This window comes from Anopheles cruzii, chromosome 2, assembly GCF_943734635.1.
Source record: "Anopheles cruzii chromosome 2, idAnoCruzAS_RS32_06, whole genome shotgun sequence".
Taxonomy (NCBI): Eukaryota; Metazoa; Arthropoda; class Insecta; order Diptera; family Culicidae; genus Anopheles; species Anopheles cruzii.
In genome coordinates, this window is record NC_069144.1 from 24,810,707 (window position 1) to 24,834,472 (window position 23,766).

Here is a 23,766-nt window from a genome sequence, read left to right on the forward strand (position 1 = left end):
TTTGGCACGTTTCGAGGTGAATTAAAACGCCCCAAACAGAACCAGACACTACCAGGAACCAGGCGGTTGGGTATGCCAAAATTCCAAGATAAATGAGCCTACAATGCATGGCAATAAGTGGGATTGCTGACATTGACGTAGATCACGAATAGTAAAACTAAAAAATTGATATTTCTATAACCCATTAACAATTTTATGGTTGGTTATTGAATTGGAACCACTTAGTTTGGCAACAACAACAAAAATTCAGCTTAAATTAAACGCCGAAGCATTCGGAATGTTACCAGCTGTCAAAGAATGAAACAGATTTAAGGTCAGACAACGAATAGTTACCACATTCGGTCTGTGCTCACCAGCTTTTGAATGCCTGAGAAAGACCTTCGATCAGCCGCCATTGGAGGAAGCGAAGGACTTCGTGAGGTGATAAATGTTCTCATTATTTGAAGATGCTTCCGATGATGAGCCAGCAAAAGTGTGCATCTTACGAACTCACTCACGAACCGAATCAGTTCAGTTCGTTCGACAGCATGGCGCAGCATCGAAACATCGAACCTAAAACAGGCTTGGCCGTCCCGGTGTCGTGACACGGTCCGTCCGTACCCTTTGGACCTGCTCGTGAAAGAGCACCAGAAGTCAAAGTCTCCACCGCTCCGACGTTAAGGTGTGCGCACACACACAAGGTATGTGCGGTTCCGCCGGCTGACATTCACGGAACAATCGGTGCTGAGAGTTCGATGTTCGGTGGCTGCAAAGTTTTACTGAAACTCATTAAAATGTGAAGATGTTCCACTGCTCAGAATGAGCGCACGAACCTGGTGATCAAACGATCACCGATTGGTTCGGTTTACCGACGATGGAACACACCAACCAACGGCGTGAGGTTGCATAAGCGGGGCTCTAGCCGGTCTACCAAATCGCTGGTTCTTTCGTGTGGCCAAAGCGCCATTCAATCAGCGTGACGTGAGACGAAGGAAGTCCACACCGCCAATCAATGCGAGCTGTCTAATCGAACAGCGAACATGAGAGCCGAACACAACCTGAACACTCAGGACGTATGCAAATCTACCTTTGGGTTCATTAAAATGCTTATTTCTGGTTACACCTCTGCGGCTGCGCTTCATTATCTGGAGACACTTACCTTTGCTATGCTTCGGCCGTTCGGTTTCGTTTTGAGCACCATTTGAGCGTAACAAAAACGGCGTTCACATGCATGAAGTTCTCTTTCACATCAACAATCGATCTACGAAAGGGGGATGAAGAAAAACCGTTGTACTACCTTTCGCAATGACATCACCGTGTCGCGCAGGGCTTCACGATTTTGTCCGGGTCCAAGTATCCTGGACATATGGCGGCAATGGACGACAGCAGCTTAAAGCAGCGTCGCGTGGCATTATCCTTTCTTGGCGGTACACTCTTGTCGTCAATCGGCAAGGGGCGTGTATTGATCGACGTTTGCCGATCAATTGGCGCGCGCGCTGATCAAAAGACGATCGGCTTTCGATCGGCGTTGAACGTTGACACATGTACGGATTAAAGCATTAAAATGGAGAGAGAAATTCTAAAGGAAATAGTTGAACACACCATTTGGGAGTTTGGCATCAATGGACGTTCCTTGTCGTGTTGATGAGCGAATTGGTTTTAGTCCCGATGGATCGAAAAGAAATGGCCGCAGCGTTGTAAAACAAATTTGCTGTCTGTAAGCCGCTGTAAGTTCAACGGGGACAAGTCTTGAAGACTCTTTATAATGTTGAAGCCATTTTGTAGGGAAAATAATGAATTCAAAAGAATTTCTGATGGGTTTTGTTGCCGTTTTTTTTATCAGTGGCCCTCCCGTTACCTGGAGAACAGCATCCATTTGACGGTTAAGTCCAAAAGTCCACCATAAGAGGGGTTTGAAGGTAAAGTTCTCCAGCGGCTTTCCTGGAGAAACGCAGAACATATAACACAATTGTTTTCCTTCAGCTAGTTCCTTCAGCAAAGGTTCCTGCGGTTTTACCAGTTTGTAAGTAATCCTCAAACTAAATTCCCATAAAACAATGTTCCCAAAAAATAGATTTAAAAACAACTTCTTGACCGATTTCTGAACCTCGTTTCTGTGCGGCACCCGTTATACACGTAGTTTTCTGAAACCCAATACTTCAGTTAAAATATTGCTTACAGGGTCCAATGCGACGCCTAGGTCTTCTACTAAACCCTTTTCAGTCACTCGACGATTTTGCAATACATCCTCCTGTAGTATCCTGTTTTTCTCCTACGATTTCAGGTGTTGGTACTGGTTTTGGACATCCTTGACGTGGATCGTTTTCAAAGCTTGTATGACCACGTTTAAATTCAGCAACCCACCTTTTTACTGTATTAATTGAAGGCGAAGAGTCCTTATACACTTTCGCCATTCGTTCATAAACTGCGACACGTCGATACTAAATGGCTTGTAAATAAAGAATGAATTGACAGATCGAAATGAAACTTCGCACGCCTCCTCTTATTGAAGATCGAAACATATTGAACTATCCGGTGTGATAGATTCTTATTAAACATTCAATATAGTCTTCAAGTGAAAGATGGAAGGTCAGATATTAAAGAGTAACATACAAATACTACATTTTTCTCAGTAGAGTGACTCAGGATGTGAAACCCTATAGCACCGCCGAAGGCCACTCATGTCGATTCTCCCTATGCAAGCAACCCTGATCGGTCGGTCGATTAATTACAATTCCAATCTCCTCCAACGTTCCAGAGTTGTTTCGCAAGCCCAGTGTTGGTGGTAAGCCCTGCTCCGGCCAAGAAGGGCTCGACGACGAGTGGCTGTTGCTTCCAGGCGTAACAAAGGCATTCCAATGCGTCTCCATGCTGCACCCATAAGAGCGGGCCGCTGCCGCATGATGGGTTGCGCTACAATGCGATTTTTTCCTTCGGAACCTCCACGGTACCGAATGTAGCGGATTACTTGGTGGTGCCTTCGACAGAATGGATCGAAACGGAACGCATGCGGTGTGTGTGTGTGACGAATTGGGAGCGTTACGTTTTGAGGTTAGGTTAGAAGCGGAGCAGGAAGTCGCCCAGGGCACAACACGGTGCCTCGCACGTTGTCACTTTCGATCGAACTCATGCGAGATGGGGATCAAGCCTAACGCGTGTGCGTTGAGATCTCCCCCACCTCAGCAGGACAAGCTAAGGCTTCGTGGGTTGCGTCCCAATCGGATTATGGGTGGACAAATCCGTAGGGCCAGACCAAAAACAATCGGCATCTTAAGAGCGCTGTTTCGTGCACGAATGTGTGCTTTTTTACACTTCGCACTCTCGGGGGGTGTTGTTCCATTTACGCCGCTTAACGCAACTCTGCCCGCCGTCAGGCCTGACGATTGCCACTTTAGTGTCTAACGAGTTAGTTCAAAGGAAACGTTCCGCTTCAAGGCGATGGTGGACCAGCGACCAGCGAATGGGCTCACGCTGACCAGAAACGCTCCGGATCGATCGTTGTTCGGCGGAGATTTCCGATCTGCGTTCTGTCCGTTAATGAACTGTCACTTTGCGGGAGTTCATAATTTACCACACCTTCTGCCTTGGGCAATAGAATTCTGAAGCGCAACTCGCGACTCTAACAACCAATAGTCAGTAGTCTGCGCGCAGTAAGTTCCGGGACCAGGGAATTCCATTCTCGCCTGTCTGTCGATACGTTAATCGATTCGCACCCATTTTATGGCATCGCACATCGCAGCTTGTGGAGTATCTGGCAGCTGAATGGAGCCAGCCTTCGTCCTTGCTCGCTCGCTCGCCGTCAGACCGCAGCAGCATCAAGTTGACCTTCCACTCCGAGTCACAGCCACTCGGTGGATTCCGATCTGGGTACTGTTCCGTTCCGCGAATAGGGCTCAAGGCTCCTGAGCAGTGTCGACAGGAAATGTCGACCAAACGTCGACAACAGCGATTGACGCTACTAATTAGGGCTGTACAGGGGCTCCTGGTCCGGCTTGGTAGATGGCACTTCTCCACTCCCTGCTTGTGCTCCCATGTCTAGCGTGCCGCTGTCAGATTTTCGAGCCCAAACGAGGATGGGCAACGTCGCATGTCGCGTCGGTTCGTTGCGCTGTCGCCGCTCTGACATCTAGTGGTTCGCCGACACAATTGGGTCAGAGCTGGGAGCGTCAAGAGCATCATCGCCAGCATCTTCGATACACGGTGAGCGAGAGACGCCAGCGCGAAGATAAGATCAATGGAGCCGCGTAGAATTCAGGTCATACGCGGTGGTGTGCCGATCCGTTGGGAGTTTAGCATGCGAAACGAGACGATGGTACGGCGGACAGGCGAAACAAAATTACGATTCGAAGTCGAGCAAAACAACGCCGCGAGCCGCGTGTTTCGGCGCGCCATATTTGGTCGGTGTTGTTGTGGTGTGATGCTGAGGCGCTGAAGCTCACCCATTTCTTATTCACAGACGATGTCTCGACAATGGCCCGTGGCTGGTTGTGTTCCCAGCCTTGCTCGGGCGATAAAATCGAGAGGCGAAATGAAGAAAGAACACAAACCATCTTATTGCGCACCATCGAGCCGCCGCAATGGTGCGCCCCGAAACGAGCGTGGCAGCAGAGTGCTGGTGTTAAAGGTCACCGCAACCTTTCGGGGGCCATGCCGGAGCACGACAAATTCGTGCGTGCGTTTCGGTTACTTTCAAAATCTAATTATCGATCCGAGTCCATCGCGAGAGATAGAGAGACGGACCGCCCCCGAGCCTCGGCAGCAGAATTTAATTTGAACCACACGGCCGCAAGACACCGGGCCCGGTCTTCACGCTGTCGTCGTCCTTCCGGGCGCTACTGGTCACGGACGCGAAACCTTCGCCCCCGCGATGGCCGGTTTGGCTGTAATTATGTTACTACCTGTCCGAAGGAAACAAAAGGATTCCGTTTTACGAAGGAAAAAAAACCGGACGTCGTCTAAAAATAACGCATAACGTCGTCGACGAAAATCAATCGGAACCGCGGTCATTTGCGACCGAGTGGCCCGCATTTGGCTGAGTAGCCTCTCGTTTAGTAGTCGATTAGCGTTGGGCCGACGTTGGCCGAGATGTGTTCTGCAGGCAATGTGCGGAAACGAGGACCAAGTCACGATGGCCCTTGCGCATTGGATGGTGGCAGGCGACCGCCAAGCACCGCAAATCGCACCGCAATTATGCACACGACGATGAACAATTTATTGTGGGGGTTTCTTTGGGGTTAAGATCATGTTCACTCACTTTACGATTCGCAACCGCAGCTTCCGTTCGTTTGACGTGCGGGCAGCTGGAGGATACCGGACTAGTATTGGTTAGTTGGAAGTTTTCATCTCTGCTACGCTCAGTTTCTGTTGTTTTCTGCTCAATTTTGGCGGAGTTCGATGGGCAATGTAGTTGAAGGACTGCATAGTTGTCCTTCAGACTGTAGGTTCTTCGAGAACTTCAAGAACAGACTTTAAGAATAGACTTCAAGAACATGAACCACTTAAAACAATGTAAAGTAACTCGTAGTGCAAAATATTATATATGATTAATAAATGTGGTATAAACGCTTTAAAGTCGACAGTTAAAGGTCGACCTGGAAGTGTTTGTTTAGCGTAAAGTATTTTTTTAATCTTAGAAGAACGGACCGTATTTATACCATAAAATACTTGCCCAATGTCATAAACAAAAGATACGTCGTGATAAGAATTTTTCCATTAAAATTCTTTAAAAGCTTTATTCGTGAGGGAGCTTTCGACCAAAATCGTAGTAAGAAAAATCGGATCTAACTAAATAAGCAAAGATGGGTAGTATTGAAAGAAAATACAAATATAAAACACACAAAAGTGACAGTGCTCAAGATTGATGGAAAGCATAACAATTTATCGTATGGGTAATTTCTGAAAAGGGCTTTAGTGAAAAGCGAGAGTTTCATTTTGATACTTTCTAACCAAGTTGGGGAAGCATTCATTTTTGCCGAGTTCACTGCCAGGCTTAGTGCAATGTGGTAATGGGCTAATGAAGAGCTTAGAGAGCCAAATCTGGAAACAGTGCCGTGATTAATGGAATTATAAGTAATCCCCCCTCAATGAGACATTATAAACATCCACTAACTGAGTCGAGCCGTACCTACGCTGCAGACAATTGTATCTCCTTTATTGGTGCATTGCCCAGAATGGCGGTTAAATTCCGTTCGTGGTGACGTTGGCCCTGCCGCAACCGATACGGTTCGCGCTCGAATCTGGGAAGAATCTCCCACACAGCCTGCCTGTGGCATTGCACGGCGAACCTCACTGCACATTCCGCGGCCTCCGTCGCTGCAAATGCAAAGAAGCTGCACGATTCATCCGGTTTCGCAACTTTCGCAAATCGTCGTCGGCACTGATTGATGAGAGTGGCTTTCCGGACCACTTGAGTCCGTGGAAGGGCCCGGCTCGGTAGGTGCATCGCTTCATTCTTGCGCACGGTGCGCACATTAATTAGCTGTCGGACCGGGGTTGCCCGTCGTAGTAGTGGTTCACCTCGGCAGGTGTCATCGAAGGGCTTTCTCGGTTTGAGCGCAGGCAGCGGGCAGCTATCGGAATGGAACGATCAGGTCGCATCGATGCACTATGACGATCCCAGGTGCCCAGATGCCGCTAATATATAGCGGCTTTCGATCATGGGTGACTTCCATTAAAAAGCCCTCATAAAGCTCAGCACCGTCCGAAGCTGTTGCAGCACCTAGCGCACTCTGCACCATAATGTCCTGTTTACATTTGAATACAACCGTTGTCGCTAGATTCATTGATTGTGAAACTTGCTTCACATTGACCTACGAATTTGGAACTGTCGTTACGTCTGACGGAATTACCTCAAATTGCACAGGAAACATCCATCCAAAAGCCATGTCAACCTCGGACTCGGGACTCCAATTGGAGTACCTTTCCTGCCCGAAGAGTGTGCATCGTTAGAAACGGAATGTTATGTCAGCCCGGGGAAAGGCTCAATTGCCACGATCAATCAGAACCATCTCCCAAGCCCGAGACGTTCAACATTTCCTCATTTGTCCACGGGCGAAAGTACTCGCTGTGAAGGGACTAGATACGGGACAGCAGCTTTCAACGCCTTCCTGGTACTTGATTACGTTATTTTAGCGAAACGTGGCGAACTATTCGGGTAGCGTCGTTCATTAGCCGTTTCCGATGGGGCGGTATGACACCGGGATGTCCGGCTTGGTAAAGTGGACCGTGGGATGAGAGGACAACCTAGACCTGGGCAAACTGGCGGGTTAGCGAGCTGTCAACACAAGGGAAAATCGATATAAAGTTAGTCAAATACGTTGAATAATTTTGGTAATAATTTATTTAAAAATTAAATGAAGTGTTTCCATATGGACCAGTGGTTCCAATGACTCCAGTCAATAACACCGAAATATTCAAATGTCGATGTTGACCGGCTTCTGCAGAAGGAAAGCAAGTGCCTTAGCTCCCCGCGAATTATCGAATTAATGGGGAACAGTTAAGGATTTTGCTCAACTTTCCTCCTTTCTGACCACTGGTAACCCATCATCGGTGCATAGTGGTCCCGCGGTCGAGCTGATATAACATACGACCGCGCTCCGGCCACGGGGTCCGAAAGGACCTACCGTCGATTCGACGACGCGAAAGATTAATGCAAATACATTTACCCGTAATGCGATGTGATTAGGTTGATTAGATTAGAAGCGTCTATTTTTCGCTCCAACATCCCGGTCCGGCCCCGCCAGACGACGTCTGCACCGGCCTCTGCTATGCACTTCCCGGTCCCGAGGGGCGTTGGGTCTTGGGCGGCGGCGGAGAAATGGGAGTCAATTTGGCGCCTGCCCAGCTTACTCGGCCTGCCACAACTGTCTCCTTGGCGAGGTCTGTCGCGTGGACCCAAGACGTGGACAGTCAATTAACAGTTGGCTTTGGGACGCTGAAATAGAATCATTAGACCGGCGCGTTCACGGCACGGTCAGGTTTCCCGAGCGATCGGGGCTCCACTTTTCGGACCTCGCCCGGACACACGCCCGGAACGCAACCAGAGAGCCGACGGGGATCAGACACCGGTCTCCGGTTGGTCATTATGTTGGATTAATTTTTATTGCCACTCTGATCGATGTCACACTTCCTGAGCCGGAGCGGGGCCGTGGAGCGAGAAATCAATTCCACCCAACCACCCAACCCGCTCCGATTGCTATCGATGGCCGGAATGTTCAAACATGGCACAGCGATTTATTATTTTCTTGTCGGCCGCCCAACCTAGGCCGAACGGGGCCGTTTCGAGTTCGGGGCCGTTGTAGAATTTTGTTGGCGTGATTTCCGTTTTGCGTTTCGGACCGTTTTATGTGTCGGACCGAAGGACATCGTGGACAGAAGTCAGGAAAGCGAGCCAAATACATCACTCTCCTGCTGTTGGCTTGTTTAGCTTGGGCGTTGCGTTCGACTTACAATTGCTTAGGCAAATCGTGTAATTAATTTTACTCTACTTTGTTAACAGTTTGCTGGCTCCAAACGTAAAAACTATTGTGTGTTATTTATTTACTGAGGAGAATGAATCATGCTGAAAAAAGATCACTTAGAACCTGAAAATATTCCAAACATCTTTGATTTTTGGAAATACAAGTTCCATAGTCTCAAAACAATTCGCTTCCTTGCTATGGAGATTGCTATTTTATGCGTAATGAGCTGTTTTATGGCTAATTATTGTAACTTATACTTCTTGCATTAGGCATCACCAGATTGTAATGCTTGCACATTATTTACATATTATTTGCCGCTGTCCACGGAGCGGCTTCTTGAATTTAGCTAATAGCCAGAAGTCACATGATGTTAAGTACGCTGAATACGATGGTTCCGGAACGATGTGGGTCAAGTTTGCGTCGAAATGATCACAAAAATGTTATGCAAAAACGTTACGTTTCCCTTTTCTGAAGCCGAAATGATCCTTTCGATATTTTTTCGATATTCAAATCCCACTAATCCTTTTGATATTCAAACAAGGCCGTCTACATAGGTCTACAAGTGTCAATAAACGATATTACCATCAATTATTTGATTTTACTGACGTGTAGCTCATCAGTTGATGTTGATGTCTAGTTCATGCATCGCTTTCAACGCTTTCCCTATCGTCTTTGAGCATTTTGTACCACTTATAAACTCTCGTTTTCGAAGTTTGCTCACTTGCAGGTCTTTTGCAACATTTTCAACATTCCCAAACTAATTTTTAAGTGGAGTCACTGTCACTGTTGAATTTCTATCTGTTAATTTGGGAGAAGTATTCCGAGAATGGACAGTTTCAAAGCTAAGAAACTTCCCCATCGCCAGCTAATACCCTATCAAAAATTCAACAAAACCAAAAAATAAATGTTACGCTCAACTTTCTAAACGCAATATGGACATGCAAAGGCCACTCATCGTTGGCATTTAACGGCGGGCAAAGAAAAACATAAATAAAGTGGATTACCGAACTGAAGCATAACCAACCGGCCATTTGTGCTGTGAAATAATCCATCCACCTTCCCCTTGGCCTGGCCGCTGTGGCTCCGAGAAATGCAATATTTGGTCCAATTTTTCTTCAAACCACCAGCTTTCTTCTTCTTCGCGAGCCACGCGGTGGATGGCTGTCCACTTTTGCGGTCTGCCAACGTTACGCGGTAGCATATTTGCGTGCCGAAGGCCAGGAAGCAAACGTGTACCGGGCGGCCAGGCGAGCATCACTTTCACGATCAAGATCAACCGACCGCACGACCGCAGCCTGGGCCCGGGCGTGGAATCGAGTCTTGTGTGTGTGCACAAACAACCCTGAAATTAGGTGGAACCAAGAAGCCTCGTTTCGGATCGGGGTGGAAAACCGCGATGGGGATCATAATTCATGTTGTGGTACAGCCACTGAGGCAAGGCCCTTCAGAAGCTAGATAATAGATTTGTGGGATAGAAGATAATAATACCATTGCCTGTCGTAGACGGAGCTATGGAGCTCGAAAGTACTCGAATTGTGGCTTTAAATTAACCATTAATCGACTTTGATTTGAAGTTTCCAATATATGACTGACGCTAAAACAACTCTTTGTTTCTCTATCATGTCGCAGGGCACACCGTACAGTGGCTACACAGACTCCGCTAACACGCTGCCCTCGTCGCCAACTCCAACCTCCCTCGACAGCAGCCACAACCACCGACAAGGCTTCAACTTCTGGAAGGCCGGCTCACAGATGCCCCTGTCCGCCACATCGTCCAGCAGTTCCTTCTTCCGGCCGAGCCAGCGGTGCCCGCTGTACAGAGCGCTGAAAGTTATCTGGCGCTACGTCAAGTGGCCACTGGGGCTACTGCTGATCTGCGGACTTCTCGGGCTGGTGGTCTACTTCCTCGTTGTTGGTAGGTGACCGATCCCCGTCGCGAGCTACCGGTCGGTGATCTCACAATTCTGGATTTCTTTCCCCACGCGCAGACAGGGACATCATGAGCAGCGGGCTGCTCGGTGAGGATGGCTACGAGGTGGACGAGAACCTGTCGATCGACTTCAACGACTTCACCAACGCGAACGATCTGCACCTGGGCGATCGTCACTACGGTGGCGTGCCGAAAGAGCGACCTAAAGACGTGGAGGGCCCGGGGCGCACCGCAGACAACAAATTTTCCCTCGGGCTGGACAACGATCTGTTGGCCGTGTTCGGGCACGGCAAGAAAGCGACGACCTACGACCAGCCTCAGCCGTCGGCACATCAACCCTCGAGCACGACTTGGGGGGGCTCGAGCGAGCGGGAACCGGAAAGTGCCAGCGAGGAACTGCCGGCCCAGGTCGTGAAGGTCACCGATGCACCGATCCGCAAGACCAGCACCATCTCGCTGAAGGACTACACGAAGGCGCGGGTCGTCTTCGACGACGACGACTTCCTCGATGCGGACGATGGGCAGGCGCGCCAACAGGAGCAACAGCAGAATGGGCGCGTACCAACGGAAGGGACCACGCGGGTGTACGAAAGGACCTCCGCCGCCGCCGCCAGCAATACGGAGGCCGAGCCGGTGCCGCCGGTTCTGCAGGTGGGACCCCGTGTAGGTGTAGGTCGGGGGACGGAGGTGCGGGGCTTCACCTCCGGCCACCAGAACAGTTTTGGCGTACCGATCGAGGAGGACGAGCGTCTGTTGCGCAAGCTGAACCAACAGCTGATGCAACTCGAACAGCTCAGAGAAGTGAATAGCATTTTCGCCTTTTCCGGTGTTCGTTTGTTGTGTTTCTCACTCGGGTCTTCTAACTTGCTGTTTTGTGTTGCTGTGGTCTGTTTTGGATTTTTGACACTTTTGTGTAATGTTACTCTACTTGCTATGCCGATTCTTTAAAGCTAAGACTCTTCAAGTCTATTTTTATTTATTTTAAAAGCTTCATAAGCTTCATTCACATAAATAATTAAATTAAATTATTGCTAATTAAGTTATTTTACTTTAATTGTTTTGACTTCACTTAATTTACCATTCCTAAGTCTTTCTGGCACAATGTGAATAAGCTGTACACATACTACACTATTTTTGGTCATTTTGCACCATCGTGTCTACCACCAGCGTTCGGTTTTCTGCCGCGGTTACACTCAAAACTCAACCATGGCCTTTAATTTACGGAACATAAACGCCCAAATTCCACCTCTGCATGCTACTCTCGGCCCCCTTATTCTGGAACGGTTTATTTTATGCCACGTTCGAGCACGTCCCGATCTATTTTGTTTGCTGGATATGGCTGGCTGGATTTTGTTTTATTATTTGTCCTCTTTAATTGCTTTCAATTACACCGCTAATTTAACATTTTGTTCGCCGACCTGCGGGTCTTATCGGAGAACGTTGCATTTCTAATACTTCTTGTGTCCTTCGAACAGCGTCAAAAGAACGTAACCAGCCCGTCGGCCACGACGGATGCGAGTCTCTACCGTACGAAGGTGTCGCCAACGCTGCCAATTCTGTCCCGTTTCGAAATCACCACCGAGGGGCTGAAGCGTTTCAACATTTCCGAAGAAGGTACTGTGAAGTTGGTCCAGAGTAGTGAATTCGAATGATACATCAAATAAACCAAATAGGAAGGAATCTTACAATCTCCACATTCGCAGGAATTTGTCAGTCCACGTCACTGCCACTGTGCCGCGGGGTCCTGCCGTACGATTTGACAGTATCGAACAATCACCAACTCACGCCGCTAGAGTACGATCATTTCCAGTATCTGATCAACTCCAAGTGTTCCATCCGAGTGGCGGAATTCGTCTGCCTTGCACTGGAGCCCGAATGTCGTCCGACGCGCATGGGAACGCTAACACCGTGCAAACGCATCTGTAAATGTATGTTCCCATCGGATATCGTGGTCCAAATGTTTGCCAAACCCATGTCCTACGACTTCTACTTCCAGCTATCTTGGAGCCCTGTGCCCACATCATTGCCAGCTCGGAAGCCCTGACGGCGACCTTTGATTGTGACAGCTATCCAGATTCGGACGATCGAAATGTTTGCGAAGACCCAACGCGACTCGGCAAGTGCTACGCCAACGAGTTCCGGTGCGCTGATTCGAGCTGCATCCCGCTGCAGTGGAAGTGAGTGATGTGCCATGCTGCCCGCCGAAGAGATTGATCTAACTGCTGCTTCTGATAGGTGCGATAACATCAAGGACTGCCAGGGTGGCGAGGACGAGACGGACTGCAAGCAGTGCGAGCGGGACGAGTATCGGTGTATGTCGAACGACAAGTGCATCCCGGACAAGTGGCGCTGCGATCAGTACGAAGACTGTCCGGACGCCTCGGACGAGGTGGAATGCTACTATGACGAACCGACCACGTACCCGTCGGCCTACGGTAGCCAGCGGGAGTATCCATTCGTGCAAGTACAAGTCCCCAACAGTCCGAACGGGTAAGACACGGTGGGTGGGGAGGGCTAGTGAAGGTAGCAGTAGATCCACGGAAGGACAGACCGTGACCGACCGGGGACGAACGGAACTGTAGAACAGCCGGCAGTTCTAGTGGACGATGGCGTGGTAGACTAAGGGATTAGAAGTTTACGAGTGTTTGGGTATACCTGGACTTCAAGACGGTACTCGTTGCTCGGGCACTGAGTGTTCTAGTAGACACACGAACATTAGTTGGACTGCTCTGGTAAGGACACCACTCGTAACATTTTGGCGGACATACTTAACCTACTAGCGGATTGTGCTCGACTAAACTGGCTAGGCCTAATATAATCCAGCTTTGGACGATAGTTAATCGTAGCGGACAAAAAGAGGCCTCTTCAAATGTCTTACTCCTTGCAGTCGGCCGTACATCACCATCACCAATGAGGATCGCGCCCAAACTGAGTCCGATCATGATCAGCCCACCGCAGACGACGCCGAGGACAATTATGAACCGACCGCGGCCGAAAATGCACCCCAAGCGAATCGACACCAGAATCGTAGTGTGGCGGTGACGAGTGAGGCTCAGCGCGCCACTACGCAGCGGGTCGAGGATCAAACGGAAGCAGAAACAAGTCGCACGATTTCCATTCCAAAGTCGCTCGGTAGGGGATCTGGCAGCGATTTAACCTGGAAGTGAGCTTATTCTAACTCCCGCCCGTGTGTCGTTTCTGTTTAGTAAACTTCCAGGACAGCAAGGAGATCATGATGACGTCGGACTCGGAGAATGATTTCAAGATCAGCAGCACCAGCCGGGACTTCCTCACAACCGCACACCTGTCGCCGTGTCCCGAGGGTGAACTGCGTTGCGTCAGTGGCATCTGTATATCCGTGAGCCAGCTGTGCGATAAGGTGATTAGCCTGATGCCCTTCACTCCGTTCCATGAGGAATCCTTATCCTGTTGTCGTTCTTGTCTCAGGTTGCGGATTGCTCGGATGGAGCGGATGAAGCCGGATGCAGTTACAAGGAATGAGAGCGGAAGCGAAGCACGCTTGAAGGACATGCGAGGGTGGGATAGTGAGTAAGGCGATACTTTTCCAATGTCCCTCCCAAATGTGCCTCCTTCACGGTTTCTTTTTTTTTTTCTATGCCTCTTTCAACCACGCGTTCAGTTTACTGTTGCTGCGGTATTTACATTGTTGACTCGTCTTAGAAGTGGATTTAAGCATCGAAACTCGAATCTCAACCTTTCGCTCTAGGCCAAGGATCGCTGCTGCTGCTGCTGCCGCTAATCCTTAGCTGCTTCATCATGATGGTTCGTCATCGTCAACTTCAACGTATTTGTATCCCGTCATTTGCGTCCACCATTGGCTGTTGCATTCGAACATACCCTGTTACCATCAAGGCTGCCTCATAAGCCTTCGATTGCTATCGTTAGAATCATAGTTATACGCTAGGGATGTTAAAAGAATTTTCATCAGATCACACGACAACTACTTGCGCTTTGTACATAGGAAGCACTAAACACAAACACACACATTTCATACACCCACTTTCGAACTTTTGTAAATGTTTTATTTTATTAAACTAATAAAAAACAAGTGGAACGTTAAACTGCGGGCAGTCTGTTCTTCGGCAATAATATGCTTTATACGTGGGTAAGTTCAAAGCGAGAGGGATATCGGTTGGTTGGTTCCTTGTTTAAGGAATATTAATTTTTCTGCAAATATCAAAACATATTTATATTAGAAAAGTTGTTTGTTTTTCCTTGGTTTTAACATTAAAGTATAAAACCCATTATTTTGATTCATAAAAAATGGGATGTATTACGAATGATAAACACAAAGGTAGGCAAACAAATGGATTATTATTAAAAAAGCCTTTTTACAATATTGTTGGAAATAGCTAGGAGAGAGCGTTGGAGATAGCGAATTTATGACTGTTAGGACTTAGACGGCTTACGGTTAACGGCTTAAAACGATGTAAAAAGGTACTTTACGAGCTTTCAAATTTAACTGCCTTTCGCATTTCTCCTATAGCAAAACAAATTTTATGCGTGTTGAGAAGTTATACTTCTCCAATATTGTCTAGAGTTTTTCTCCTCGTAATTTGCTAAGAAAAGCAATTCTTTCGTTGTAAAATGTTCCACACAAAAATAACTGTTTTCCCATACCGGGAATCGAACCCGGGCCTTCCGGGTGAGAGCCGGATATCCTAACCACTAGACAATATGGGAGTTATATAAGGGCGTATTTACTTTAACGATTTACAGAGCACCAGGCGCCCGCTTTCGGAATCGCCGGTCACGTTAATAAATTGACAGAATCGCAAACGCGCATGTGTGTGTATCGCGGCTGCAAAATGAACACGCAAACTCTGAACCCTCAACTGGGGAAAAGGCGGTCATCAACCAACTTTTAAAAGTGGGGATTTTAGTTATACTTTCCGGTACCCAATTTCCGAATGTACCCTTTGCATGTAATAAGTATTTACCTGTTTCAGAATATAGAGTTTCAGAAAATACCTTAAAATATTGAAAAAAAGATTTTTATTATACTTGAACGCGTGTATTACCCATAAAATGTTGAATTTAATCAAAACACATGCAAAGAAAACAAAACTGTTGAAAAAAGACCGTAGATTCTTTCTAAAACTAAATATGTCCGCCTATCTCATACAAATTCACCACAGTGCCTCGGGGGAATACCGATGACGATGTTGCCGGGTACAATGAGTCATCCGTTGAACCACGTTGAACGAACCGATTGTCGACAAAAATAAAAACATAAACAATCGCCAAGCGCATGTAAACGAAAACGAACGAGGTGAGCACCAACACACACGTCGCGCCGAACGCACACTCGCTCTGTTAGCCTTTATCATTGCCTCACGAGATGAAATCGTGTTCCGATTGATGATATAATACGCGACTAAAATCACACCAACACACAGAAACGCATTGCATAAACGCGATCAAAAGGACAATAGGTATCATCGTTTGAAAAGACAATGACGGTACGACGGAAGTGGTCAAGTTAAGCAAAACGTACGTCTAAGCATATAAATTCTTTGCCAACGAAGCCAAAGAAATGTAGAAAACAACCTTGTTCATAATATACTATTTTATACTATATACTAAAAGCTTTAAAGTGCTCAGAACGAAAGACATTACGACTAACTTTTCCATTAAAATATGAGTCTTGTTCTATAGTGTGTAAGCAAAAGAAAGTATTATCCTCTAGCAGGTGTCTCGTCGTCGGCGGCCTTTGAAACAAAAATAAAACACCACGCTGTGCGCGACCGAGCATGTGGTCGACTAGTATTTCCCGGTAGTATTCGTGCCGGAGTTTCCGTAGTGTTGGTAACCGAAAGCCACCGGTCCCGATACGACCAGTCTGTCTGTAGTCAACTATCAACGGGTTAGTCGTGTTCTAAGTAGGAACCGAGCTAGATCTCTCTAATGCCGCCAAGGCGCAAGTGCTCGCCGTTGTGATAAATAAGTAATGAATGTTATACCCAACGAAGACAGGCTGATAAAGAAAAGCTATGGAGAGGAAAATTAACTGAACGAAAAGCTAAGAGTGTTGTAGTGTAAAAGTGTTTCAAAAAGTGAATCGTTTGAAAACTTTTCTCCTCATAGTTTGATAATTCCATGTAGTTGGTCATCGATAAAAGTATCGACCATTGATAAAATTAAATAATAAAAAAAACATCTCCATTCTCCATGCTCCACGGTTCTGGTGACACAACCAGACAAACACCAGAATCTGCTACACGGTCTCATCGGTCGGTGATTCATCGGCGTTTATCACATAAAAACACATGCCGCGTCTGGCCGCGTCTGATACGGTCATTGTCGGCCCATAAGCAGATGCTAACGCCAGACAGTGGCAAAACATAGATCGTCCATTGAATCTCAACTAAATCTACATACAACTTCTGGGCCTTCGCGCGTGTCTAGTGACGGTGTCTTCCGGTACTCGCAACAGTAAACCACGATGCAAACCACAGGTCGCGTGAACTGCGCGGCATTGTTCTAACGGTCCCAACACCTTCATCCCTCGATCGGTGACTCATATCGTCCATCGGAACGGTCGAGACGGAAGGGTTAGTAGTGCGAAAAGTTAACATCAGCAACACGCGAATGCCAAACGTCCGGAAGTACGCGATGGAAGCAAGTGGCCACGGCGGCGGCGGCGGCATCCGCTACGGGAAAAGGTATCCGATGATACTGTGTGCTCCAAGTGAAATCGAAACACTAGACCACCGGGCGGTACTGATTGTGGACACAGCAGTTGTGAGCTATGTTTAATTGATAAAGTGTGTCGGAGTGGCGTTGGGGAAACGTTTTGCAACAGAACAAAGCGAGGGCGAGCGTTGCTCGTTCACTGCACAGCGAAAATGCCGGGGACCGATTACGTTATTGTGAAGGTAAGTGTCGGAAGCATAATCCTCTCGGGCAGTGATTTATGGGTTTCGTTCAGACAGACACCGTCCCAGAACAATGGCTTTGAAAGGAAAGCACTATGAGTTTGCAAGTCGTGTTTATAGAACATGGGACATAAAACTGACCGGCTTAACGTGGCAGCACACTGTCACTGTAAAAATAAATAATGTCTCTAGGAATTAAGTTACTCTTCCACCGAATCGTCTGAATCGTTTTATGTAGATTTCATGTTTTTTTTTAATAGCCGGATAAATAGCGCATGAGGAATGATCACCCTAAACACGATAAGCAATATCACGAAATAGCAAACAATACAGTTTGTGCATTAATTAGCAATCGGTGTTAGAACATGATTTACACACAAAATCCTGGTACAAAATTTTAAATAAACGAAAACCCCTTAAAGTAGGCAATACGCGTTGCACACGATCTGCTTGCTTGACGCGTCGCTTCGCGCACCAGCAACAGCTGGATTAAGCGAAAAGAGAGCGCGCGATGCGTGTGAGCGAGTACAGAGTAGCTTCGTCGGAGGTAAATTAAACAAAACCAAACAAAGTGTCAAACGTAAAGCAAAATAATCTCCAGAACGTACGACAATCAGTCCGCGAAGGCAAAGGGTGTAGTTAGTGTTTAGCTTTACTTTGATTTTAACATTTCTCCTGCGACGGAAAAACCCATCATATCACATTGTTGTGTAGCAAGTGAATAACATTGTGGCTGTGAGGTGCTGGTTCCGCTTCCTTGCAAGGCCATCGCTGCTTGAATCATGTGTGCGAAGCGGATGCAGTAGATAGGATAAGCAATCCTCCCCACCCGTATTGATTATCGTGCCAAAACAACGTAGTAGGTGAGGATTTCCTACACCGTCTTTATCTATATTCCGCGAAGCGGGTGAATGGGGCACCAACAACTGAAGCGCTGTTGCGCCGTTGCGCTCACGTCAATTACTCTCAATAAATGCCCGGGAGTGTGACATTAAAGTGCAAAGATTTGCGCGAATCAACGCAAATCACCTGTTCGTGGCCGTTCTCTCTTTCTTTCGGACGCCGTGTCCGGGCCCATCGAAAGGTGGACGCTCGGCGCGCACAATCAACAATTGAACTAATTAAATGAGCTGACCCGTCTGTGCGACGCACAATGCGCGCACTTCTGACTTACGCTTTCTTTGCAGACCAAATCCTATATCCTGAGAATGAACCGAGAGGAGAACCTGTGCTGGTTTCATGGAAAAGTTTCACGCGAAGATGCGGAAGACATTCTACGCCGAGGTAAGCATTGGAAGGGGCTGCCATTTGACCGCATAACCATCCGGTTGTTGTTACACCGCTTCTTCTTCTTCCGTGTCTCTTCCGGTTCCAGCCGAGGGTGGTGATGGGGTGTTTCTGGTGCGCGAAAGTGCTTCGTCCGAGGGCGATTACGTGCTGTCGGTGCTGTTCAAGGGCGAGGTGATACACTACGCCATCCGGCGCCACGGAGATGACGCGTTCTTCTCGATACAGGACCACACACCGATCCACGGGCTGGACTCGCTGATCGAACACTATCAGCGCGACAAAGGGAATCTGGTTACGCGCTTGCAAGTGATCTGCCGGAGCGATCCGCCACCGCACGACGTGCGCAGCCACGGCACCACGAACCTGTTGCATCGGGCGACGAAGGAAAGCAACTACACCGTCGTGTCGGAGCTGCTCAAGTGTGGCTATCGGAATATCGACTCAAAGAACCAGGACGGCCAAACGGCGGTTCACCTGGCGTGTCTACACGCGGACGATAAGATACTGCTGAAGCTGATCGAGCGCGGAGCGAACATAAATAGCCGCGACGCGAAAGGCAACACTCCGCTGCACGTAAGTGTACGATTTAGGCTAAGGAACTGCTAGCCGTACTAGCTTCATCGTTCCGTTCTTTCCCCGTTCCTTCCGCAGTATGCTTGCGCCAAACGAAATGGATTGGAAATGGTACGGATGTTGGTGAAGGCATCCGCCAATCTGCAGGCACGCAACAACGAGAATGGTTGGGTACCGCTGCACGATGCGGCCGAAAATGGTAACATCGAAACAATCCAGGAATTGCTCGCCCACCGCGTACCACATCGGCCGCGCTCGAGCTACGGAGAAATGCCGTCCGATCGGGCCCGCCAGCGAGGCCACTATGCGGTCGTCGAGTTCCTGAACGCCTATGAACCACCGCGACCGCATACCAGCCGAGACCTCTGGTACCACGGGACACTCGAGAGGCAAATGGCCGTGGATTATCTCAAGGAGCACGCGGCCAAACTGTTTCCACAGCTCTCTCCAATCGCGAACAAGGAGAACGAGTGTCTGGATGGGTTGGAGCAGTCCACTTCCGGCACATACCTGGTGCGCTATTCGGTCAAACAGAACGGCGACGTGCTGACGATGCTGTACGCGAATGAGGCGAAGAACTTCATCATCCAGCGGCAGCAGGAGTGGCTGTACATCGACGAGGGACCGTACATGAACTCGCTCGAGCATCTGATCGAGCATTACACGCGCTTCTCGGACGGGTTGCCCATGAACCTGCGGTTCCCGGTGAAGCCCGGACCGAAGCCCCCGATTCCGGCGTTTGCAACGATCCCGAAATCGAGGCATAAAGCTAGTAGCGTGCCATCAGCGTCGTCGCCTTCGCAGCTTTCGTACTCCGTCACGCAGCACCACTCCACCTCCAACGGTGCGTCTGGGTTGTCGGGCTTGTTTCGCAAATCGAGCGAAAATACACTCGCGCCGAAACAGGTACCCCTGCCGGCGAGGAATCTGTCCGTACCGAACGATGCGATGCTGCAGATGAACAAAGTGGGGCTGTTCGATCGCAGCCCCGAACGCCGTGCAACCGCAGATCCAACGCGCAGTCCAAAGCTATCACCGCGCGATGAATCGAAGGTGAAGTCAACCGGAGCCAGCGGATCACCGACACTCAAGAAAACCATCATCGACGGAATGAGGAGCCTGCGGAAACACAAACAGAAGCCGAAGTCTGCCGCCTCCGTAGATGACCCCATGCAAGACACGATGTCGTCCATCGAACCGACGGTCAGCCCATCGAAGTTGCTACAGCAGCTAAAGTTTTCGTCCGATTTCAATCTGGCCAGCAGCTCGGGTGGCAATTCTGCGGCGCTCGATGATATTTACAAAATCCCAACCAACAACTGTGCCATCGTGGAAATCGATATCGGAGAACCGGCCAATGAACCATTGCCACGGAGCGGTACGCCTTCCGGTGGCGAACCAAGCACGGACGTTCCTCCAGCGATCCCTCCTAAGCTGTCTTCTCCCGTGTTGGATTGCGTGAATAACAACGCTCCCGAGACGGATTACTTTACCCAAAGTGACGATCAGTTGCAGACTGCGACGCTGCCCGATGAGAGCGAGGAGATTTACTTCATCGAAGCACCAATCCCGCCGACAGTGGCGCCACAAGGATCTTCTTCTACGGTACCCGAAACCCGACCGGACACGTTGGCTATCGAATCGAACAATAATGGTCGGGCAGAGGAAGTACCGGCGCAGTCGACACCAGCAACCAACTACATCATTACGCGAACGGTCCCAATCTTTAGCAGCGTCTCGGTGGATGACTCTTGCCAGTCGCCAACCTCGCCACCGGTCGATATGCGAGCGAGCAAACTGTTCGAACGGCTTGACTCCACGCAATCGGGCAACAGCCGGGCAAGCGTACTGAGCGGCGAGAGTGCTCTCTTTTCACTGTTCCAGCCACAGACACCGACGATGCTGCTGCAACAACCACAGGACTTCCGTGAGCAGCAACCAAAGGATGGACCGAGTTACTTTATCCCGAAGGAGTGCATCCACTCGGAGGTGGTGCTGGGTCGAGGCGAGTTTGGATTCGTTTACCAGGGTTATCTAGAACCGTGGCCACTGGACGCACTCGCTAGCTCCGGAACACCGACACCGACCGTGGGCCGGCTACCAGTTGCCATTAAGAAGGTGCTCGACAGTCAGGAGCGTCGCCAGAGGACAGACTTTCTGCGGGAAGCGAGTGTTATGATACGGCTGCGGCATCACTGCATCGTGCGACTGATCGGTATCTGCAAAGGGCCGCCGCTGATCATGGTGCAGGAGCTGATACCGCTCGGTTCGATGCTGGTCTACATTGCACAGCACCGGACCACCATCAAACCGCAGCAGGAAATGATGATCTGGGCGGCACAGATCGCGAGCGGTATGATCCGAACACACTCCCCAATTTGATCGTCGTACGATAAAAGTATTCGTTCTCCGTTTCCACCAACAGGGATGCAGTACTTGGAAGAGCAACACTTTGTGCACCGTGATCTGGCCGCTCGGAATATTTTGCTGGCGAATAAGTATCAGGCGAAAATATCCGACTTTGGGCTGTCCCGTGCGATCGGTGCCGGACAGGAGTACTACCGCGCTAGTCAGGGTGGCAAGTGGCCCATCAAATGGTAGGCACAGTTGGAGGCGTTGTAATTCGTTTTTTTGCTCCATAAACCCTTTTCGCTCACCTTTCAAGGTATGCTCCCGAGAGCTTCAACTACGGTACGTTTTCGCACGCGAGTGACGTCTGGTCGTTCGGGGTCACCTTGTGGGAGATGTTTTCGTACGGCGCGCCACCCTACCACGACCTGAAGGGTGTCGACGTGATCAAGCTGATCGAGGCCGACGAGCGGCTAGCACAACCGGACGCTTGCCCCGACAAGGTGTTCGAGATTCTGCGTAACTGCTGGCAGTACAATCCCAAGCTGCGACCCACGTTCCGCTTTCTGCATCGGTTTTTCTCCGACGACATCGAGTACCAGAACCTGCAGGAGCTGGTCGGTGGAGGGACGGAAATCAACGCCAATGCTCACCCGGGGTCTCCCACGAACAACCAGTTGTTCTGAATGGAGGTTTTACCCGTTGAAAAGTGATCCTGTCACTCGATTCGTGTCGAAACGAGGTAGTATTATGAGTTGTACAGTTTCTAATTTTATTTTCTTTTTGAACTTTTTACTCTCATCTCCTCTTGTTTTTCTAACTTATTCGCTTGTATATTTATTGCTCAAAAATTATCAGTTTGATACGGTGAATTGGTTTGGTGTAGCTCAAAGGTCGCGAAAGTTGATAAAATGTGCCGTAAGAAAATCTACCGTTAAAATTTCCAATGTGGTTTTCAGTCTTGTGTCATATTCTGCCATCAATCGTTTATCGAACATTATTTCGAGTCCTGTTTTAGTCCCTTTCTTTGGTTATGTTCTCGTAAAGTGATTAATTTTCTTGTCCTGTAAACTCACTTGGCTTCGCACTGTGATTACGTACACTGATGGATACAAAAAACGCTTTTATCCAGCATTTAATGTGGCATTCTTGTAAAAGTCAACGATTGGCAATAATTGTGGCATTTTGAACATTTTCATTAGAAGTTAGTATCCGCTAGTATCATAACATTGGTTGTAAATGCGATTTCATTAGCGAACTCTTCGTCAATTCTTTTTGAAGATTCCTTTCAAAAATGGTGCCACATCAAGCAACGACATTTTCAGTAATGGTTCTTCATTGCATGCGGTAATATCTTTCGGGCATAAGCACTTGAAAGCGTGGCACCAAAGTGTTTAACGGGATGTCTATACTTTGATTCTAAGTCAAACTGGTCAATGCGTAGGGAAGGAAGCGCTCTTGTCGTTTGAAAGTAATAGGTATTTTTACCAAAATTATACGAAATACCGTCCTCCGATTACAAGCGATAAACTATTTTTGGTTCAAACAGAATACGTAAACTGAACCAGGAACGAAAACAATATAGTGTAGCCCTCGTATTATTCTCCAACTATCCGGTCAGCTCGTCCCATGACGAGAGAGTAACGTTAGAGTAGTTTTAACGATAACAGGTGTTTGTGCAGTTCTATCCATCCAGTATCGAATGAAGAGAGAGAGAGAGTAAATACTTAGTAAAAACCCGCGGCCGGTGTTGATACACTCGCATAGATTGAAGTCCCCCTAATAGATTTGTGGGGTTTTGCAGCGCTTTCCATAGTGTGTCCCTGCGATGCCCTGTCTCGATGAGTATTCAAGTTCCTGATTTCCCTCAAAACGATCTAAGAAGGCTGTTGCAAATTTTTGAACGATATGCGAGGTCGCGGTTTGTCGAATGTACCTATATATTGCGCGTTCCGAGGGTAAACCAGCTCTCATGTGCCGTCAAATGCAAATAACGCTCCCTCTGCCAACGTAAGAAAGCTCACTAAACTCCACGCAACATGGTGCCGAGAAGGAATAGAGATAAGCGTGTATTTTTCTAATATCGAATTAGTTTTAAACATGTCGAGCACATTGGGAAAGATGCACCGCGAGAAGGTGGAAGTGGTCTGAAGTGGTGAGGTGTATAAAATATATTGGTATTACGACCCACAGGCGTATTATGTGAGCTATTATTATTTTTGGTTGGTGACTTGGTGACTAATTGATGCATTAAAATATTCTTTAACAGATCGATGTGCACTTCTAG

At 48.3% G+C, this 23,766-nt stretch overlaps 2 protein-coding genes and 1 non-coding gene across 3 annotated transcripts in view; 2 read left to right on the top strand and 1 right to left on the bottom strand.

Annotated features, from left to right (window-relative positions):
* LOC128278161 (uncharacterized) overlaps positions 1–14,381 on the top strand; it is a 35,273-nt gene extending 20,892 nt beyond the window's left edge. The window contains exons 3-12 of the mRNA XM_053016828.1: positions 10,068–10,353; positions 10,427–11,169; positions 11,844–11,982; positions 12,072–12,296; positions 12,365–12,545; positions 12,604–12,858; positions 13,256–13,500; positions 13,575–13,747; positions 13,816–13,917; positions 14,009–14,381. Coding sequence (XP_052872788.1) covers positions 10,068–10,353; positions 10,427–11,169; positions 11,844–11,982; positions 12,072–12,296; positions 12,365–12,545; positions 12,604–12,858; positions 13,256–13,500; positions 13,575–13,747; positions 13,816–13,869 — 2,301 coding nt within the window. The 3' untranslated portion in view covers positions 13,870–13,917; positions 14,009–14,381. The remainder of the gene's footprint in view (positions 1–10,067; positions 10,354–10,426; positions 11,170–11,843; positions 11,983–12,071; positions 12,297–12,364; positions 12,546–12,603; positions 12,859–13,255; positions 13,501–13,574; positions 13,748–13,815; positions 13,918–14,008) is intronic.
* A 619-nt stretch (positions 14,382–15,000) lies between these two features.
* On the bottom strand, positions 15,001–15,072 carry Trnae-cuc (transfer RNA glutamic acid (anticodon CUC)). The gene has a single exon. It is a non-coding gene; the product is annotated as a tRNA-Glu (tRNA).
* A 3,382-nt stretch (positions 15,073–18,454) lies between these two features.
* Positions 18,455–23,663, top strand: LOC128277888 (tyrosine-protein kinase Shark). Its single transcript, XM_053016491.1, has 5 exons — positions 18,455–18,551; positions 18,643–19,130; positions 19,209–21,483; positions 21,556–21,727; positions 21,796–23,663. The coding sequence occupies exons 1-5, from the start codon at positions 18,476–18,478 to the stop codon at positions 22,163–22,165; spliced, it is 3,381 nt and encodes a 1,126-aa protein (XP_052872451.1). The 5' UTR covers positions 18,455–18,475; the 3' UTR covers positions 22,166–23,663.
* Positions 23,664–23,766: the final 103 nt, after the last annotated feature.